At 47.7% G+C, this 16,867-nt stretch overlaps 1 protein-coding gene across 5 annotated transcripts in view; it reads left to right on the top strand.

Annotated features, from left to right (window-relative positions):
- Positions 1 to 16,867, top strand: part of WDFY4 (WDFY family member 4) — a 271,838-nt gene that overhangs the window by 22,651 nt on the left and 232,320 nt on the right. For all 5 annotated transcript variants that reach the window (XR_003002427.1, XM_024739045.1, XM_024739044.1 and 2 more), the window contains 7 exons: positions 5,673 to 5,787; positions 6,564 to 6,676; positions 8,802 to 8,936; positions 10,536 to 10,725; positions 12,630 to 12,819; positions 13,756 to 13,913; positions 15,512 to 15,964. Coding sequence is in view for 4 of the 5 variants with exons in the window: in XM_024739045.1 (XP_024594813.1) it covers positions 5,673 to 5,787; positions 6,564 to 6,676; positions 8,802 to 8,936; positions 10,536 to 10,725; positions 12,630 to 12,819; positions 13,756 to 13,913; positions 15,512 to 15,964 (1,354 nt within the window). In the remaining variant the exon portion in view is untranslated. The remainder of the gene's footprint in view (positions 1 to 5,672; positions 5,788 to 6,563; positions 6,677 to 8,801; positions 8,937 to 10,535; positions 10,726 to 12,629; positions 12,820 to 13,755; positions 13,914 to 15,511; positions 15,965 to 16,867) is intronic.

Below are 16,867 nucleotides of genomic sequence, written 5' to 3' on the forward strand. Positions count from 1 at the left end.
CCAGCTGTTAGTGGGGAGCAGAGCTTAACCTGGGCAGTCCACCCAGGCTCATGCTGTTAACCATTGCGTTCCCTCGGGCAGTGCTGAGGTTCATAGGACGGAGCACATCTGGTTTCTTTCCCTATCTCATGACTCACTGTGCGATGGCTCTGCCTGGCTCGTACCTATGTCCCCTTTCATACAAAAAGGATGCCACCCCCTGCACATGTGCTGTTTGTTTAGCTGACTCCAGGATGTTGCAGACAAGGAGGAGGTTTTATTGCATCACACAGGAAGCAGCACAAAGCCAATGACTTCAGAGTAACCACTCTGAAGTAACCAGAGTGCAGAGCAGTGCTTGCAGGAAGGATTCAACTGACTGCTACTCTTTCTCTGCCAAGAGCCTTGGGCTTTGGTCTTTCTAGAACCCTTCCCTATCATAAGATCTTACACCAAGAGAAGGCATTCTGCTAGCAAGCATGGGTAGGTCCTGTTGGCCTTCAGCTGAGTTTGCTTTGGGGGAAAGGGGACCACTTGGGTCCTCTCGTTGCATAGAGATATTGGGTAATAATAGATGGAGAAAACTAGAGCTACAGATGTAGCGGTTGAAGATTGTTCTTAGAATATGTACTTTGAGAGAAAGCAGGCAGCGAGGCAGGGAATCCTTAGAAATTAGTGTAAAATTCCTCACTGTCTGGGACAGACAACCTGGGGGGTGGGGCTACATGGGAAAAAAAGGGAATCTGTGGATGTGGTAGGTTAGAGATACTGCGGATGGGTTCACACTGCTCCCTTCAAGAGGTGACATCTATGTCCGCTCCCCTTGAATCTGGATGGGTTTGTGATGGCTTGACTAATGGAATAGGGCAAAAATGACATTTCTGGGCTCAGGCCTCAAGAGACTTGTAGCCTCTCTCTGTCACTTGAAATACTCATACTTAGAACCCTGCTTCCATGTTGTGAGGAAGCCCAAGCAGCCCCGAGTAAAAGCCTATGTGGAGAGAAACCAAACCCACTGACCTTGCAGCTGCACTTGCTGCTGAAAGTCAGCACAACTGGCCAGCCATGTGAGTGTGCCATGTTGCAAATGGATCTCTTAGCCCTTGTCCGCTGCCCCAGCTGAAGCAGAGAAAAGCTGTTCCTGCTGAGCCCTGCCCAAATTGCAGATCCATGAGAAAAATAAATGATTGCTGTTATTTTAAGCCACTCAATTTGGGTCCAGTTTGTTATACAGCAATAGATAATCAGAACAGTAGGTAACATGGACAGGAACCCATTTATTTCCTAGTGTGGAGGGATTACAATTAACACTAAATCAGTTGTACTTGGAGATGAGTGTATTTGTGTGTGTGTGTGTGTGTGTGTGTGTGTGTACATGTGCATGTACACAGGTGTGTATAGCTACTCTTAGGCTAACTGCCTGGCCAGTGGTACAGAGTTTATACCATTGGGTGTGGTCAATTATTCTCATACAAACCCAGCATGGACCCAACTGACTATGGAAGAGAGAGAAGTAACATTAAATATAATAATAGGGGTGACCAACAGTTATTTCCAAGTGTGGTATCCAGAGGGGATGGTGATGGTAAATACCCCTTCTTGTCCAGCCCCGACTCTAGCCCACTTCAGAGTGGGGCCTGCAGTATGGTTTATTCCCTCCTCAGGGGAACAACATTTGTGTTATGTTAGTAAAGTTTTGATGCATCACTTTTTTTTTTTCTGTTTACAAAGGAGAGAATCAATTGTGTCACACTATCAGGGGAAACTCATGTAAAGTCTCTGAAATGTTTTGAGTTCACTTAAAGGTCAAACCACCAAACTCTGAGGCAATGAAGAAATAGTAATACTGCAGTCACACTTGAAAACTAACCAGATTCTCTGTCATTCAAAGCTGGGGTTTTCTCCCATCTCCTCTAGAGCTTCTGTCTTCCTTATGCTCTGGAGACCAGAGCATCATTTTCTTTCTCTTTCTTCCATGTGAGGGGACAGCCACGAGGCATGATGGTGCAGTTTAGAGAATATAAGTAAATAAAAGTTTTAAAAAATATTGAACAATATTCTCCCAGCGTGAAAATCCCAGTTTGGGAAAAAAATTAGTTCCTTTCAAAAGCTGCCGTAACTCTTGGGGTCTCCACGGTACCATTCAGTAAATGATTGCCTCTGTGCATCAAACAGCACCCCAGTGGCCTGAAAGAGTTAATGGGGCCTCCAGAAGTAGCCATCTTGGTCCCAGGAAGGAGTGTGGGCCTTGGGAGAATCTGGCTGAGCGTACAATTACTGTTCAACTCACAGTGGCCCGATTTGCTTTATTGCAGAATGCCTACTGGAGTCCCACTGCTCAAAGATGATCTCCATGCCTCTGCGTCAACTCCCTGCAAATTGGTCTTTGAGGGGTTTGCCACTGCAGGGAGGAGGCACAGGAATTTGCTAGGAAGATATCATAGCAGATATGATATCAGTCCTGGGGAGGGAAATAATGTTACCACTGAAATTCCCAGCCAGAAGGACTGACTTTATCTCTCCAGAGATTAACCTTTCCAGGTGATAGCTGGTTTCCAGGTGGTAGCCATACATTTCTTAGACATGCACATGCTACTTGTGTATGTGTGAGATAACTCAGCTCTTTACTCTGCTGTTTAACTGGTTCTCTAGGATTACCCTATGGCTCAGCCTCTGTTTCTGTAAAGTGGGAATAATAATAATCCCAATCCCTATGCAGATTAGTGGAAACAATGCATGTCAGGGCTTGGCCCAGCATTTGGCACAAAACCAGCGCTCCGCAACACATTCGGCCATCGTTCTGCACACTGTGGGTCTCATAATCATGTGTTTGCTTATCAAATATTTGGTGAAGGTCTACTATGTATAATAGTGTTTAACATTCACCTAGTATTTTTGTAGTTCTAGCAAAGTTCTGATGTACTGCTTTTTTATTTACAAAGGAAAGGTGCGACTGTGTTCGTTTATAGGGCAGAAAATTTTTAAGTGTTTCAGATACAAAGTTTTGTTCAAATCAAAATACCCAAGTACTCACCACCCATATAAAAGAAATGAAGCATTTCAGATAAACTAAAGCCACCTGTGCATGAATTCTAGAACTCATTCCCCTTCCACCCTCCTCCAATGGTAACTCCCAATCTGCTGAATTATCATGCCCTGTGGGAAATGATATATAGAGAGACAGCAAGTTACAGAAGTATATTACAGTATCATTCTAAAATACCTGTGAGACTATGTGTAAATTATACAGTAATATGGGTGTATTTTTATAACCATAAGTAATATTATTGTGTAATTTATGTATAGTCTCACAGGTTTTTGTAGACTCATACTGTAATATGCTGTTACAATTTGCTTTTTCCACAACATTCTATTTTGGGGATTTATCCATATTGATACAGCTCTATTTTTCTTTTTCAGTTCTATATGATATCCTTATATAGATACGTCACAAATTATTCATTCATTATCCTATTGATGAACGTTGTTTTTCCCAATCAAAAATAACGCTACATGAATATTTCTTGTTAACGTCACCTTGTGCATGTGTGCATTTCTCTAGGGACTAAACCAAAGATTGGAATGGGTGGGTTTTTGGATGTGTGCCCCTTTAACTTTATTGGATTACGTTAAATGCTTCTTCAAAGAGGTTCTTCTAAGTGACACTCCATCATAGAGTATGGGGGTTTCATGGTTCCTCACCTTCACCCACATTTGATATTGTCAGATTTTTCATTTTTACTAACCAGAAAAGTATAAAATATCTCCTTGCAGTTATAGTTTGCATTTTCCTGATTATTAGTAATTTGTCATTTATCTTTCAATAAGTTACTTGTTTCATTTGCCCAGTTTTTAAAAATCAGATTTTTTTCTTACTAATTTATAGGAGTTTAAATACCAGTCCTTTGTCAGTTATATGCATTGCAGATATTTTCTCCCAATCTGTGGTTTGCCTCCTCATTTTGTATACGGTGTCTTTTCACATAGAGAAGAGTTTTAAAGGTTTTTACTTTTAAACAAATGTAGGTAGTATCTATTGCAAGGAAACATATTGAAAATGATTTCCCTTTGGAAATTTTATGTGTTTCTCACCCCTTCTAAAGGAGGATCTCAGCTTAAAAAAACTTGGTCAGGCCTCTGGGCAGGAACATAATTTAATACGGCTGGTGAGTGGGAGCAGGAGTCAGGAGTCCAGCAAAATTACATTTCATAGAGGCCACTAATTGGCACAGCAGCTTACCTTCCTGGTGGGAACCTGGGATCAGGAATTGCCAGGAACTCAAGTCTGGGGCCGAGGACAGTCACTCCACTCTGTACTCAGCCTGTGACAAGAAGGGAGAACAAAGGGAAAAGGCTTTGCATGGAAAGCAGATCTAGGAATAGGATTACTACGGAAACTGGGAGGAAATTTTGAAAAGAGTCTGGCATCCCAAGCAGAACTGTAAAAGACTTCTATTAAACAGTATCCTAAACAATAAGGGGAAAAAGTCTGAGGAAAATGATGAGCAGATGGGATAGAGATTAAAGGGACAGATAAGAAAGGATTTTAAGGAAATTAAAAAGAAATAGGAGATTAAAAACAATGACAGCAACTTGGACTCGGAAAGGACTTCCTAAGCTTGTAACTAAATCCAGAAAGCAAAGGAATGGACTGAGAAATTTCATTTCATAGGAATTTCAGATTTCTGTACAGCAAAACCAAACAATACCAAATTTAAAGATGAAATGACAAATTCGAAAAAATCGAGATAGTATTATAGACCAATGGTTAACGATTTTTATATATAAAGAGATTTTTGAAATAAATAAGAAAATAGTGAAAACTCCAATAGGATAATAGGCCAAGAGTAAAAATGGACAATTCAAGAGGCATGAAAAGCATTCATCCACTCTAGTTATCCAAAGATTGCAATTGAAATGAGATATTTTTTCTTCTACAAGTTTTCTCATTTAAGATGAAAAAGCACCATAGACCATAGTGCTTGACGTTGGCATGGGTGGAGAGAAATCAGCCCTTTTCCATGGAGCCCTTGGAGGCTAATCTGGTAAATTGTTTCTGGAGAGTGAGTTAGTAGTTAGTAATAGGTACCAAATCACTAAAAAGAGAAAAAAAATCCACTCTTTTAATTGAAAATCCCACATTTTAAATCCTACAATTAAATTAATTGTAGGATTAAATTAATCCTTTTTAGAATTTATCTGAAGGAAATACTTGCGTGACTAAGATATCTGCATGAGGTTTGACAAGTGTGTAAGAGGAGAATCAGTGAGACACAGCAACTGATGGTGAGGAAGGGGAGGGACGCGGGATGTAGAGAATCACTCCTGGAATTTCCCACTAGGGCAGGTGGGTGCCTGGTAGGGACATTCACTGAGGCAGGATGCAGCAGGTCTGGGGGGAAGGCAGTGGATTCAGTTATGTGTGTTCGATGTTTCAGGAGCACGAGTTCAGGGGAGACGTCCAGGGGCCAGTTGGAGGTGTCTGGAGCTCAGCAGGAAGTTGAAGAATTCATAGGCACTAGTGTAGGGAGACAGTGGAAGCTGGAGGGTAGGTGATTCAGTGGCCTTTGGATGCACCTGGCTCAAGCGAGTTGAGCCATTGGTTTGGGCTGGCAGGGAGGGAAGGAGGTGATTCTGATGCCTTGCTTTGTAGCTTTGACATCTCTGAGCGAATCCTGCATGTTGCACTTCAGGCCTGGGAACACTCCGTGGGGATCATCTGCTTTCCCAGTCTCCAAAGGCTGGCTGAAGATGTTTCCAACCAACTTGCCCAAGAAATACAGAAGGCACTGGTGGGAAAGCCTGCAGGTGAGAGAACAGAGGTCCTGGAGAACTTCACAGTAAGCAAAACAGCTCTGTAGACCCCTCCCAGGCCTCCGGCTAAGCCCCTCTCTGCTTTCTAGAGGAGTTAGAGTAGTGACTTCGAAAGCACACGGAAGGCCAGGTTCTGCCACTGAATACCCTGGAGAACAAAGGAAAAGGCTAAAAGAGGGAAGAGAAGAGGGACTTGGGAAACTCTGCTGCTCCTGGGAGGGACACAAATGCACACACATACATACACACACAGACACACAGAAACCAAAGCCAAGCATGTTTCCTGCTGCAGGTCTCCTGACTTGCATCCTTCCACTCAGGGAGCTGGACCCCAGAGGCTGGGCTATGAGACTGAGGGTAGGAGGGAATTCCAGGGGGAAGGAATGGCTTGAGCATGGTGTAGATTGCAGGAATCCCTGTGACAAAAGGGGCAGTGTGATACAGGAAGTGGGGAAAAGACACTGGATTGTGGCAAGTCCAATTGCCGAGGAGCTTGTTGTTATTATTTAGCAATAGGGAGCCATCGATGGTTGTTGAACAGGGAGGGTGGTATGATAAAGGCTATCCTCCAAGGAGATTCATGTGGCAGAGAGTGAAATGTTTGGTACAGATGCAGGTGTCATTGTTGGGAGGGCAAGAGGCAGAAGTTCCCTAAAGACGCTAAGGCACATCTCATGGAGAGAGGGGCCCACGTGGAGGGAAGCTGGGTGACCAGGCCACCACACTGCCCTGCTGGTGACCCTTTCTCCCCTCCCCCACACTCTCACCAGAGCAAGCACGGGTGGCAGCTGGGCAGTTGCTGTGGTGGAAGGGAGATGCGGATGCAGAGCAGGATGGCTACCTGCTCCTGAAGTCAGTGTACGTGCTCACGGGGACAGATTCGGTAAGTTCCAGGCCCCAGTGGCCCAGCCTGGGTGCTTCTCACCTGTGTACAGAGGGACGTCCCAGCTCAGGGCAGTGGCATGTCTCAAGGGTGTCTTTATTTTCATGAAACTGATTTATCGTTTTTCCTCCCCTACTTCCCCTCGGATATAGAACGTGGACTTCAGAGTCTGAAATTCATATTCACATCCCGTCTTTTCAGTTGACAAGCTGTGTGTAACCTTGAGCAAATAACTTGACCTCTTTGCATCTCTGTTGTGTTGTTAATTCTAAAATTGGGGATAATAATGCCTCCATTCTAGGGTCAGTGTGAGGACCAAAAATGATGGACGTGTATGGACTATATTTCCTGCGTGTCAGGGTGAGGCTGGGTGCATCCCACGCATTGCACTAATTAATCCTCCCCAAACCCCATGAGTCAGATTACAGCGGCGCTGCGCCAGTGGCTAGAAATCAGGTTCGCCCGTGATATGTAGCTGCAGTCTGTCTGACTCTGTGCTCTGAGCCACTGCTCTTTACTGCCTCCGGCTAAATTCACACTAAAGGAGCAAGGCCTGTAGGCACCTGCCCCGTGTCTCCCCAGAGACGAAAGCGACCGCTCCTCCTTCCCTTCCCATCCTGCAGGCCCCATCCTGCAGGCTGCAGTCACGGCCTCCCACCATGAAGCAGGGACCTTGAGTGGTTTGCCAGTGACTGGTGTCCTCTCAGGCAGAAGCAGTCCCTGGGAGCTGTGGCCATCAGCAGCAGTGGCCGAGGCCCTGTGCAGGGCAGGCCCAGAGGCTCCTCCATCTAGCGAGGCTGCCCACTGTGAGCCTCCTGGTGCCCAGACTAGGAACAGCAGGGAACCAGGCTGGGGTGGTGGCTGCCCTCTGTCTAATGGTGAACAGAGGCATCAGACAGGCATTTGGAGACAGTGCCAGGAGGTGAGAGAGGAGCACAGCAAACAGTTGTTCACCGGTGGGAGGACCATCTGACTTCTTCCATGTAAACTGCCTGGACCACCATCAGGGACAGTGGCCTGGAGCACAGGGTGGGGGCTTTTCAGCCCCTGGAGAAGGACTGTTTTCAGTCTGAAGAGTAAAAAGTAACCTAAAGCCTTGTTTTCTGCTGTGAGGAGTCTGCCCCCAAAGCAGTGAGAGAGTAAGCAGTTGGCTTTCTGGGGAGGCAGTGCAGTTTGGAGGACAGGGAGAGCCACCCTGAGTGCAGTCATGCAGGCCCACATGTCCAATATGGGGGCAGACACTACCTGCAGCGGAAGCTTCTAGGGCCTAGTGGCCTGCATTACACTCCTGCTGCTGGCCCAGGCTGTACATTCTTCTTTTCTCTTTTCTAATTTACCCACCATGTCTGTGAGATTAGTCAGTCGGGTGGGAAATTGCATGGACAATATACTTTTTAATAACCACGCATGCGCTGTCTCACGGTCATGTATGTGTGCACACACGCATGTAGAGGCTACAGCCACAGTAATCCTGGTGCAGCTGCAGGCACAGCCTGTGAAGAAAGGCCCTGGGAAGCTTCACACTCAGGCTGGTCCCTCTCTGCCAACTCCCTGTCTCCTCTCTGTCTGGCAGCCCTGGGGCTGTTTAGCTGTGGTGTGGCTCTCTGGATTATTGGTCCTCACCCATAGGGCTGTTTTGGTCATGATGAGGTCTTAAATCTGGACGAAGGGATGGACAGGGCCCTGAGCACGTCCTTAATTCAGTTGCTTGTACTTGTTCTCAACCACCTCTTCCCTACTGAGTTTCCAGTTCCCTCATCAGGAGGAAACCCACCAAAATCAGAGGTATGATTGCCAGGAAAGCCCTTGATTTCTGCTCTGCACCAGTTCCACCCTCCTGCCCTCCCTCCTTTCCTTCCTTCCTATCATCTGTCTACTGTGTAAAAGATATAATGCTTATCGAGAACATAATACACACTTTATATCAACTTAATCTTCACAGCCATCCCAGTGGGCCCTATGATTGCCTCCCTTCTTAACTGAGAATGCGTCGCCCAGAGAGAGGAAGTGACTTCCCCACGTTCGTGGCTAAAACAGCCGCACTGGCTGACCTCTCTGGTCTGGGTCTGGAGCCGTGCTCTGCCTGGCTCTGCGGCCCTGGGTCACGTCTGCTCTTCGCTTGCAGGAGACGCTGGGCAGAGTTGCCGAATCGGGGCTCCCAGCCCTGCTCCTCCAGTGCCTTTACCTCTTCTTTGTCTTTCCTCTGGGAAAGAATGAGCTTTTTGAGAGTGATGTTCAAGTTCAGAGGATGTTTGTGCAGGTGAGTGGGAGGAGGGCTGGACTCCCTTGGGCCGAGACCGAGCTCTGCTTCTCCAACCCCCTTTCATCTCTCTCCTCTATTCTCCTGGAGGGTCCAGATCACCTTTTTCCCCCAGGCTCTGCAAATGCCAGGGAACCCCATGCATTTGGAAGATGGAGTTTCTCTCCATCTCGCTGTATCCTTGTATTGCCCTTGTTCTCTCCCAGGACGGTGTGCTCCTCCTCCCCCGCTCGGCCACACCAGCTCCTTGTCCTCCAGTCTGTGTTCTAAGGTCCCACCGACCCTCCCGGACATCTGGAACCTCCTGTCTCTGGCCCCTGCACCTCTGAGAACAAACATGCTAAGCCCCCTTGCAGAACTGTAGCCAACATTTTCTAAGTACTTGCTATGTACCCACCTTTATGCCATAACCTCACATCTGTCACCTCCCCGAGCCCTCTCTTCCACCACAGGATGTGTGTGGTTTTTTGATCTAAGGTACGGTGAGTAAACATGAGTCCAGGGTCACAGAGGTGGTGGGTCGGGGCTGGGATTGGAACCCTGGGAACCTGGCTCCTGAGTCTGCTCACAGAAAGGCATTTAACCACTCTGTGCGGTCACCTCCGTCTCTCCTCTCAGAGGCCATCTCAGGCCACTAAGCATCACATGCTATGTCCTCATGTCATTACCCATCTTTCCTATCCTCTCTGACCAGCAGCGACTTTTAACATAACTTCTCACCTCTCTCCCCTGCGCCCTTACTGACAAGTTCTGCTTTCTCAGCTTTTGGGATGCTGCATTCTCCAGAAAACTCCTCCTGCCTCTCTGGTGGGGGGACTGTGTAGCTTACTCATCTCTGTGCCTTGGCCAGGGTCTCGCACAGAGCAGGTACTTCGGACCATTTGGGGATTGCCGATGCAGCTGTCCACTGAACATGCACGTCCACATCCCCATCCATTTTAGACCAATTCTCAGGCCAGAATCATCTTTACCAGAGGGTATCTCATAAGTTCTGGCAGGTTCCACTTATGGTGGGTTGTCCATAAGCTGCATCTGTTAGAAATTTAGGTGTCATTTGCCCACACATAAATCATATTTTAAGTGGTGACCAGGACACAGTACTGGGTACTTAAGTCTTTACTGTGTGGCTTCTATGTGCTCTGCAGGGAAGTAGTACAGCCCTGTCTTCCTGGTCCTCTCCAGGTATGGACAGAATGTGAGCCACAGTGATACCACATCAGAGTTCCTCAGGGTTTCCTTATTTCATTCCACAAAATATAGAGAACTCCTCTTGGGCTCGTCACTATGCCGGACCCACGGTCTCTCACAGAGATGACAGAGAGACAGAGAAGTTAAACGGGGAGATCAGTCGTGTGAATAAATGATCAGCGTCCAATTTTTTAAGTGCTCTGATGGAAAAGTGAGAGATGTGCTGGGAAATGAGGACAAGAGTATAAATGGAGGCCCTTCTGAGGAAATGGCATTGAATCTCCCTGGTTTGGGGCAGAGGGTGACCACATATGACCCCATCCTTCCCGCTGAGACATGGAAAATTAGGGAACAAATTCATCACAGGAAGGAGGCTTCCTAACCAGAGTCTCTTTGGCTTTTTTTTTCCAGATGTTGCTCAACATTTGCGGTGAGGCTCAGGGTCTGGAGGGACTTCTCTCTGGAAACGAGCTCCAGTCTCTTGTGATTGCCACGACGTGTCTTCGGGAGCACAGCTGCTCCTTTTGGAAGGAGCCCACCTTCTGTGTGCTGAAGACAATCTCCAAGGCTCAAAACCTTAGCATCATCCAATACCTGCAGGGTATGACCCTGGGAGACCAGGGCTGGGCTGTGGGCACACTTTCTAGAATAAGACCTTGGGATGCCCTTGTAGCATCAGTATAGATTCCAGGGACCAAAATAGTGATGAACAAACAGGATTTTCACCGATGCCCAACTATGCCTAGTAGGTGACCCTACATTGCTTGGGTCCATTCATGAAAGTGTCTTTATTGTTCATTTTGATGCTCTACTGGAGGAGAGAGGGAAAGGGGAACTCATTTACTACACACATGCTGTTGAACAGACACCGGGCTGGGCTCATTTGTATGTTACCTCATTTGCTTCTTTGAGATACATATTGATAATTAATGCCATTTTCCAGCAGAGGAAACAGACTGAGTGATAGAAGAATTTGCCAAGGCTCCCCAGCTAGTGAAGAAGAGAATCAAATATTAACCCTGGAGATGCCTGATTCCAGTGCCTTAGGTTCTGCTCTGGGCAGCATGTGTAAGGGTTAAGGACTTAGATTCTGGAACCAGATGGCCTGGGGTGTGGGCTCCAGCTCTGTCCTCCTAGCTGAGTGACCTTGGGCACTTAACTGCTTGGGTGCTTCAGTTTTTTCATCTGTAAAATGGAGATCATAATCCCGTTGATCTCAATGGACTGTTGTGACACTTCGATGAGTTGGCATATTTGAAGTGCTTAGACCTGCTTGTCCACAAACACTTGCCCTGTGACCTGTCTTCTTTCTGGGGCCTCCTATAATAGACGGTCTCAGCTGGTGAGAGCTGGGAAAGTACAAGCCCACCCTCTTACTGTAATTGAACCCTGGGACAAAACTTCATCCTCAGTTTCAAGATTGAAATTTCCCAGTGAAGCCAGGGCCCAGTGGTAATGGTGCAGGGCTGAGCTGGGCCTGAGGTGCTCAGCATCCCAGACACCCCTCAGAGACTAGAGCCAGAGACCCCTGAGAAAAGGCTGCCTGCCTTGGTGGCGGGGGTCTCTCACTGTGGTCATTATTCTCAGCTGGAAAAGAAAAATGCCACCGCAGTGAGGAGCTGGCCACAAAAGCACTGTGCCATAGGGGAATGAGTAGTTTCCAAGGGCGTATAGGCTGAGGAGAAGATCAGGGAGTAAGGACTAGCCTGGTGTCCACAACTCTCAGTGCTGCCCTGTCTGGCATGCAGAGTTTGGAACTTGTCCTTGGCCTCGCAGGTGAGGGACTGAGAATGCCTTATCTCAAATTCTGGTAGACACTTTTCCTGATCCACTGGTGTGACTTTCCTGGCACTGAGAAGAGGCTTCCCCCAATGAAAGAGCCCTAAAAACAGTGATCCACCCAAATGCAAACCCAGTGACATCTCTCTGCTGACTCCATTCTTTCCCTGGCTTCTCACAGCTCTGGGGTAACCAGCGTGTTCCACAGCAGGCCACATACCAGTGGGGCCTGTCTTCCTCCCCCTCCCTTGTGGACCACACTTCCCGGCTCCAACCCCCTGGATTCTTTAGTAGCTGATACACACCATCTTTTTGCCCTTCATCTTCCCACATGTTCATATATCCTTCCCTGCACTTTTCATCAAGCTCATTTCTGCTCAGCATTGCTTCCTTAAGGTCTTCTGTGACACTCAGGTCTGGTGTCTTGCATCTTGTTATTAATGGGCCTGGACTGTCCTGTGTGCTGGGAATTAAGAGCAGAGGGCTTAGAGGCTCCCTTCCACTTCCTGTTTCACCTGCTCTCCATCTGGGCCCTCGAGTGTGGCTCTCAGGATGACACTTCTCATGGAGGAGGCTTCTTCTTGATCCAAGAGCCAGCAGAAAAGCGTTTTGAATGAATTCTCATTCACATCTTGATATACAGTGTAAAGGCAGGTGGGGAGGGAATGACCACTGAAGAAAAGCTATTGCCTTTGAATTCAGCAGGGGTGTGTTTCCTTCCTGCAGCCATGGATTGCATCAAGATCTCCCTCCAGAACCTCTCCAGGCTTGCAGACACTCTCCCTGCTCCCGAGGTGAGCGAGGCAGTGAGCCTCGTCTTGGGCTTTGTGAAGGACTCCTACCCCGTCTCCTCTGCTCTGTTCCTGGAGTTTGAGAATGGGGAGGGCTACCCTCTGCTACTCAAAGTGTTACTTCGGTAAGTGGCTGTGCTTGGTGGGGAAGAAACGGTGGAAGCCAAGGTTCTCACAATCATTTGCAGTGCTTTGGAGAAAGACAGATATTGGGGCTTCTCAGAATGTCTTCTGAAATACAAATCTCCATAGAGCATGGCCAGAGAGACTTTTATTGCAAAAGTAAATCAACGTACAGCCGGGTTTCAAGCTACTTCTTTAGGAAACCAATGGGTGATTGCAATAATATTTTTACAAGTCCATTTGGTGGCATGTACCACCTGCATGCTTGCTGCCCTAACAGCCACCTGTCAGAATCCACATCTTGTATTGGAGGGCTTTCTGGGATGGCTGTGACCAGCTCTGCCTATATGCTTGGGGGTTGGAAGTGCCCATAGATCAACAACTCCAGGACCAGCCCTCTACCAATGACTGGTAGAAGCTGATGGATCCATACCCAGCAAATTTGCCCCTTGGGTGGGATAGCTCTACCCTGCCTTCCAGAGTCCCTGGGAGGATTAGAAACAAAAACAATACTCACTCTTGAAATAAGCATGAGGAAGTCTAATAAAGTCCAATTATTTCCCATGATGTCTGTATTGTTGCCATTCTGAAATATCAAATCTCTCATTTTGGGGGTGCTTCTGCCCTGCTGGTGCCCTAAGCTCATGACTTCTGGGGGGTCTGGCCACGGAAAGCAGCCTTCCGGTGAGCAGATGCTGTGGCTCTTCACAGGTTTCTCTTTATTCTAACTGCACGTCCTCAGATCAAGGGCTGAGGCTTGCAAACAGAGTGACTTTTATCCCTCCCTGTATCTTTTGGAGCTGAACTGGTGGAGACCTTTTGGGTCTTGCCCAGCACTGCGATTTCCATTGCCTCTGTATCCCTGCAAGGAGCACCATGAGCAAACCTGGCTGCTCCATCCAAGATGTCCAGGGAGCTGGCCTCATCTGTCCCCACAGGTATGACGGGCTGACCCAGAGTGAAGTGGACCCCCACCTAGAGGAGCTCCTTGGGCTGGTGGTGTGGCTGACAACCTGTGGGAGGTCAGAGCTGAAGGTGTTCGACAGCATCACTTACCCGCAGCTGGAAGGCTTCAAGTTCCATCACGAGGCTTCTGGTGGGTCATTGGGTGTCTCTGGGTGCCTGACAGCACTTGGCACTGTGCCCTGACAAGGCAGTGCAGGTCATTCCCTGATTCCCTGTGCAGAAACAAACATGTGGCAACTGTCAGTGATACAGTAGGGGCTGATTCTGTCATGCCTTTGGGGAGATTTAAAATCTCTCCTTTATAGATTTTTCCAGATGACCTGGGTGGGACTGAGACGAAATGTTTGCTTTAAAAAGGCAAAGACTCTCTCAGATAATGGAGGGAGCCTGTGATCTCCATCACAGGTGTGACTTACTTGGTAACATCTGCTTATCTAACAGGGACTGATGGCCCTGAAACAGCCATCCAGGCTCAGAGTCAGTGCCTCCTTAGCGCTACAAGATACTGACTGATTGACTGATGAACTCAATCAACATGTACTGATAATTTCTGTCCAGCAGCCACTCCGCCCCATGCTGGGTACCACTGTGAAGAGGCCAGGTGCCTGCTCCTTAAAAATTCTCTACAGAGACCATCACACAAACCTTGAGACATAATCTACTCAATAACTGGCTGATAAACAGGCACAGTGGTGACACCAGTGCAGAGAATTAGCTCTGCCTGGGTCAGTCAGGAAACCCTGCACAGAGGGTCCCATTCAAGACGAGTTTCAAGGCAAAGGATGGGTCATCCAGGTAGGAAAGAGGGGGAAGAAATATAAAGACAGAAGGTACAGCCTGGGGAGAGAAATGGTGACCAGAAACATCTGGGTGAGTCTGGGGAGATGGGCAGAGAGACCTGCGCAGACCAGAGGGTGGAGGCGGCAAAGCTGTGAGACCAGTTTAGGAAAAGCCACTGGATGTGACTGCAGCAGACACACAGGGGAGTGGCTGGATTAGAGAGGAGTTTCAGAAACATCTCGAGTGTCTGAAGCACAGAGGGCTGGAGGCAGGGAGTTCTCTGAGGAAGTATCTCCTGGGTAAGAGAGAATGAGACTTAACCTTCTAGCTGGAGAGAAAGGAGGGAGTGGGTTTGGAAGGTGTCTTTATTTAACAGCTTGCCTAGAAATGAAACTGACTTTGCTTAGTAATCTTTAACATCATTTGATTTTAATTAATTGAAACCAATCCTCCAGTTCTGTGCTGCCCGATGGGAATATAAAGCGAGCCATGTTACGTAATTTTAAATGTTCTAGCAGCAAAATTTTAAAAATTAAGAAGAAACAAGTTAAATTATTTTTAATAATATATTTTATTTAACCCAATATATCCAAAATATTACCATTAAAAAATGTGATCGTACAAATAATTGTTAATGACTTTTTTTTGCCTTCTTTTCTTAGTGTTCCATCTTGAAAATCTGATGAGTATTTTTACACTCAGGGCACGCCTCAGTTCACAGTGGCCACATTTCAAATGCTTAATTACCCAGCATGTCTTAGACAATGCAACTCCAGCCTTATTCACATTCTGGGCATATGGCTTTTCTGGACTTCTGATAGACATTTACCCACAGGAGCTAGAAAATAGAAACCTTAAATGGTATTTCCTTGTGATAATGCAAGCATGTATTTCTAGGCATAGGCAGGAGAAATGATTTGCAGGATTATTTCTTTTTTGTATCTTCAGGGGTGACCGTGAAGAATCTTCAGGCCTTCCAAGTCCTGCAGAATGTTTTCCACAAAGCCAGTGACCCTGTCCTCTGTACCAAAGTCCTGTCATCCATCAGGACCATGTGGGCCTGGAACGCCCGCAACTTCTTCCTGCTGGAGTGGACCCTGCAGCCCATCTCACAGTTCGTGGAGATCGTGCCCCTGAAGCCGACCCTGGTGCAGATGCACTTCTTCCAGCTGCTGGAGGTCCTGGTGTTTGAGCTGCATTACGTGCCCCATGAGATCCTGCGGAAGGTGCAGTGCCTGATCCAGGAGAGCCCAGAGTCGCTCGTCACCCTCGTGGCCTTGAAAACTGTCCTCAGGATCGCCGGCGGGGATCCGCTCTTCACTGACATCTTCCGGGACTCGGGGCTCCTGGGACTGCTGCTAGCCCAGCTACGGAAGCAGGCCAAGATCCTGAGGAAGTCAGGTGCCTTCCAGGAGCTTTAGGAGGGGAAGCGGGGAATGGGTGGGGGCCAGTGTTAGCTGGGCCTGGTCTGTGTACCAGCCCCACCACCCATTAACATAACAGAGAAAGTGAGTGTGCCCATGTCACCTGGTGCCCTGAGAGTCAGAGAGGGTACCCCTGGGCTACATGGCTTCACAGCACAGGCAGCCTCCCTATTTCTATAACTTGCCTGATCTTCCCCATGAAGAGGTGGGAGGGATGGGTGTAACTAGAAGCCGACTCATGGGACTAACTCAGGCCTGATGAGCTCTTAGTTTTCAGATACCTCCTGCAGTAGATATTGTCTGAGTGTGTAGGTAGGGAAACAGCAGAAGCACAGGTCCTCAGCAATGCAAAGGGGAAAGGAGGCTCAGAGAGGCTTGAAAGTCCAGGATGGAAGGGTGTGCGGGACACATCCGGGGTCAGCTGGGATACGGCTACCTTGCTCACATGGTGCTGTTGGGCCCAATGGCCTCCCACCTGGAGCAGAGGTCAGTCACCAGGGCCTTGCTGGCCAGCTTGCCCCTCTAAACCTTGGCCACACTTTTGCATGCCCTGCTGGGCTGTACACCCATGGCTCCTTGGCAGCACTCCCTCACCCTGCCTCAGGAGCGTGGGCCTGGGATTTCCCTGCCTAACCATGCCCCATGTACATACCCTGGATTTTACAGCAAGTCTTCCAGGGGATTTTGATGCACTCAAGTTGGAGAACCTCTGATGTAAGGGTTGTAGGGTCACATCTTACAAATTGGGATGCATACTCCTTTATAAAGGAAGCATGATACCCATCTTTGTTTAAGAGGATAGGAAACTAATGGAATTGGAGAGTTGGGGCCATATCACATGTACTTAAAAATGTTTCTTCATTGCTTCTTAAATATGGCA

Source organism: Neophocaena asiaeorientalis, unplaced genomic scaffold (assembly GCF_003031525.2).
Source record: "Neophocaena asiaeorientalis asiaeorientalis breed wild unplaced genomic scaffold, Neophocaena_asiaeorientalis_V1.1 scaffold202, whole genome shotgun sequence".
Lineage (NCBI taxonomy): Eukaryota > Metazoa > Chordata > Mammalia > Artiodactyla > Phocoenidae > Neophocaena > Neophocaena asiaeorientalis.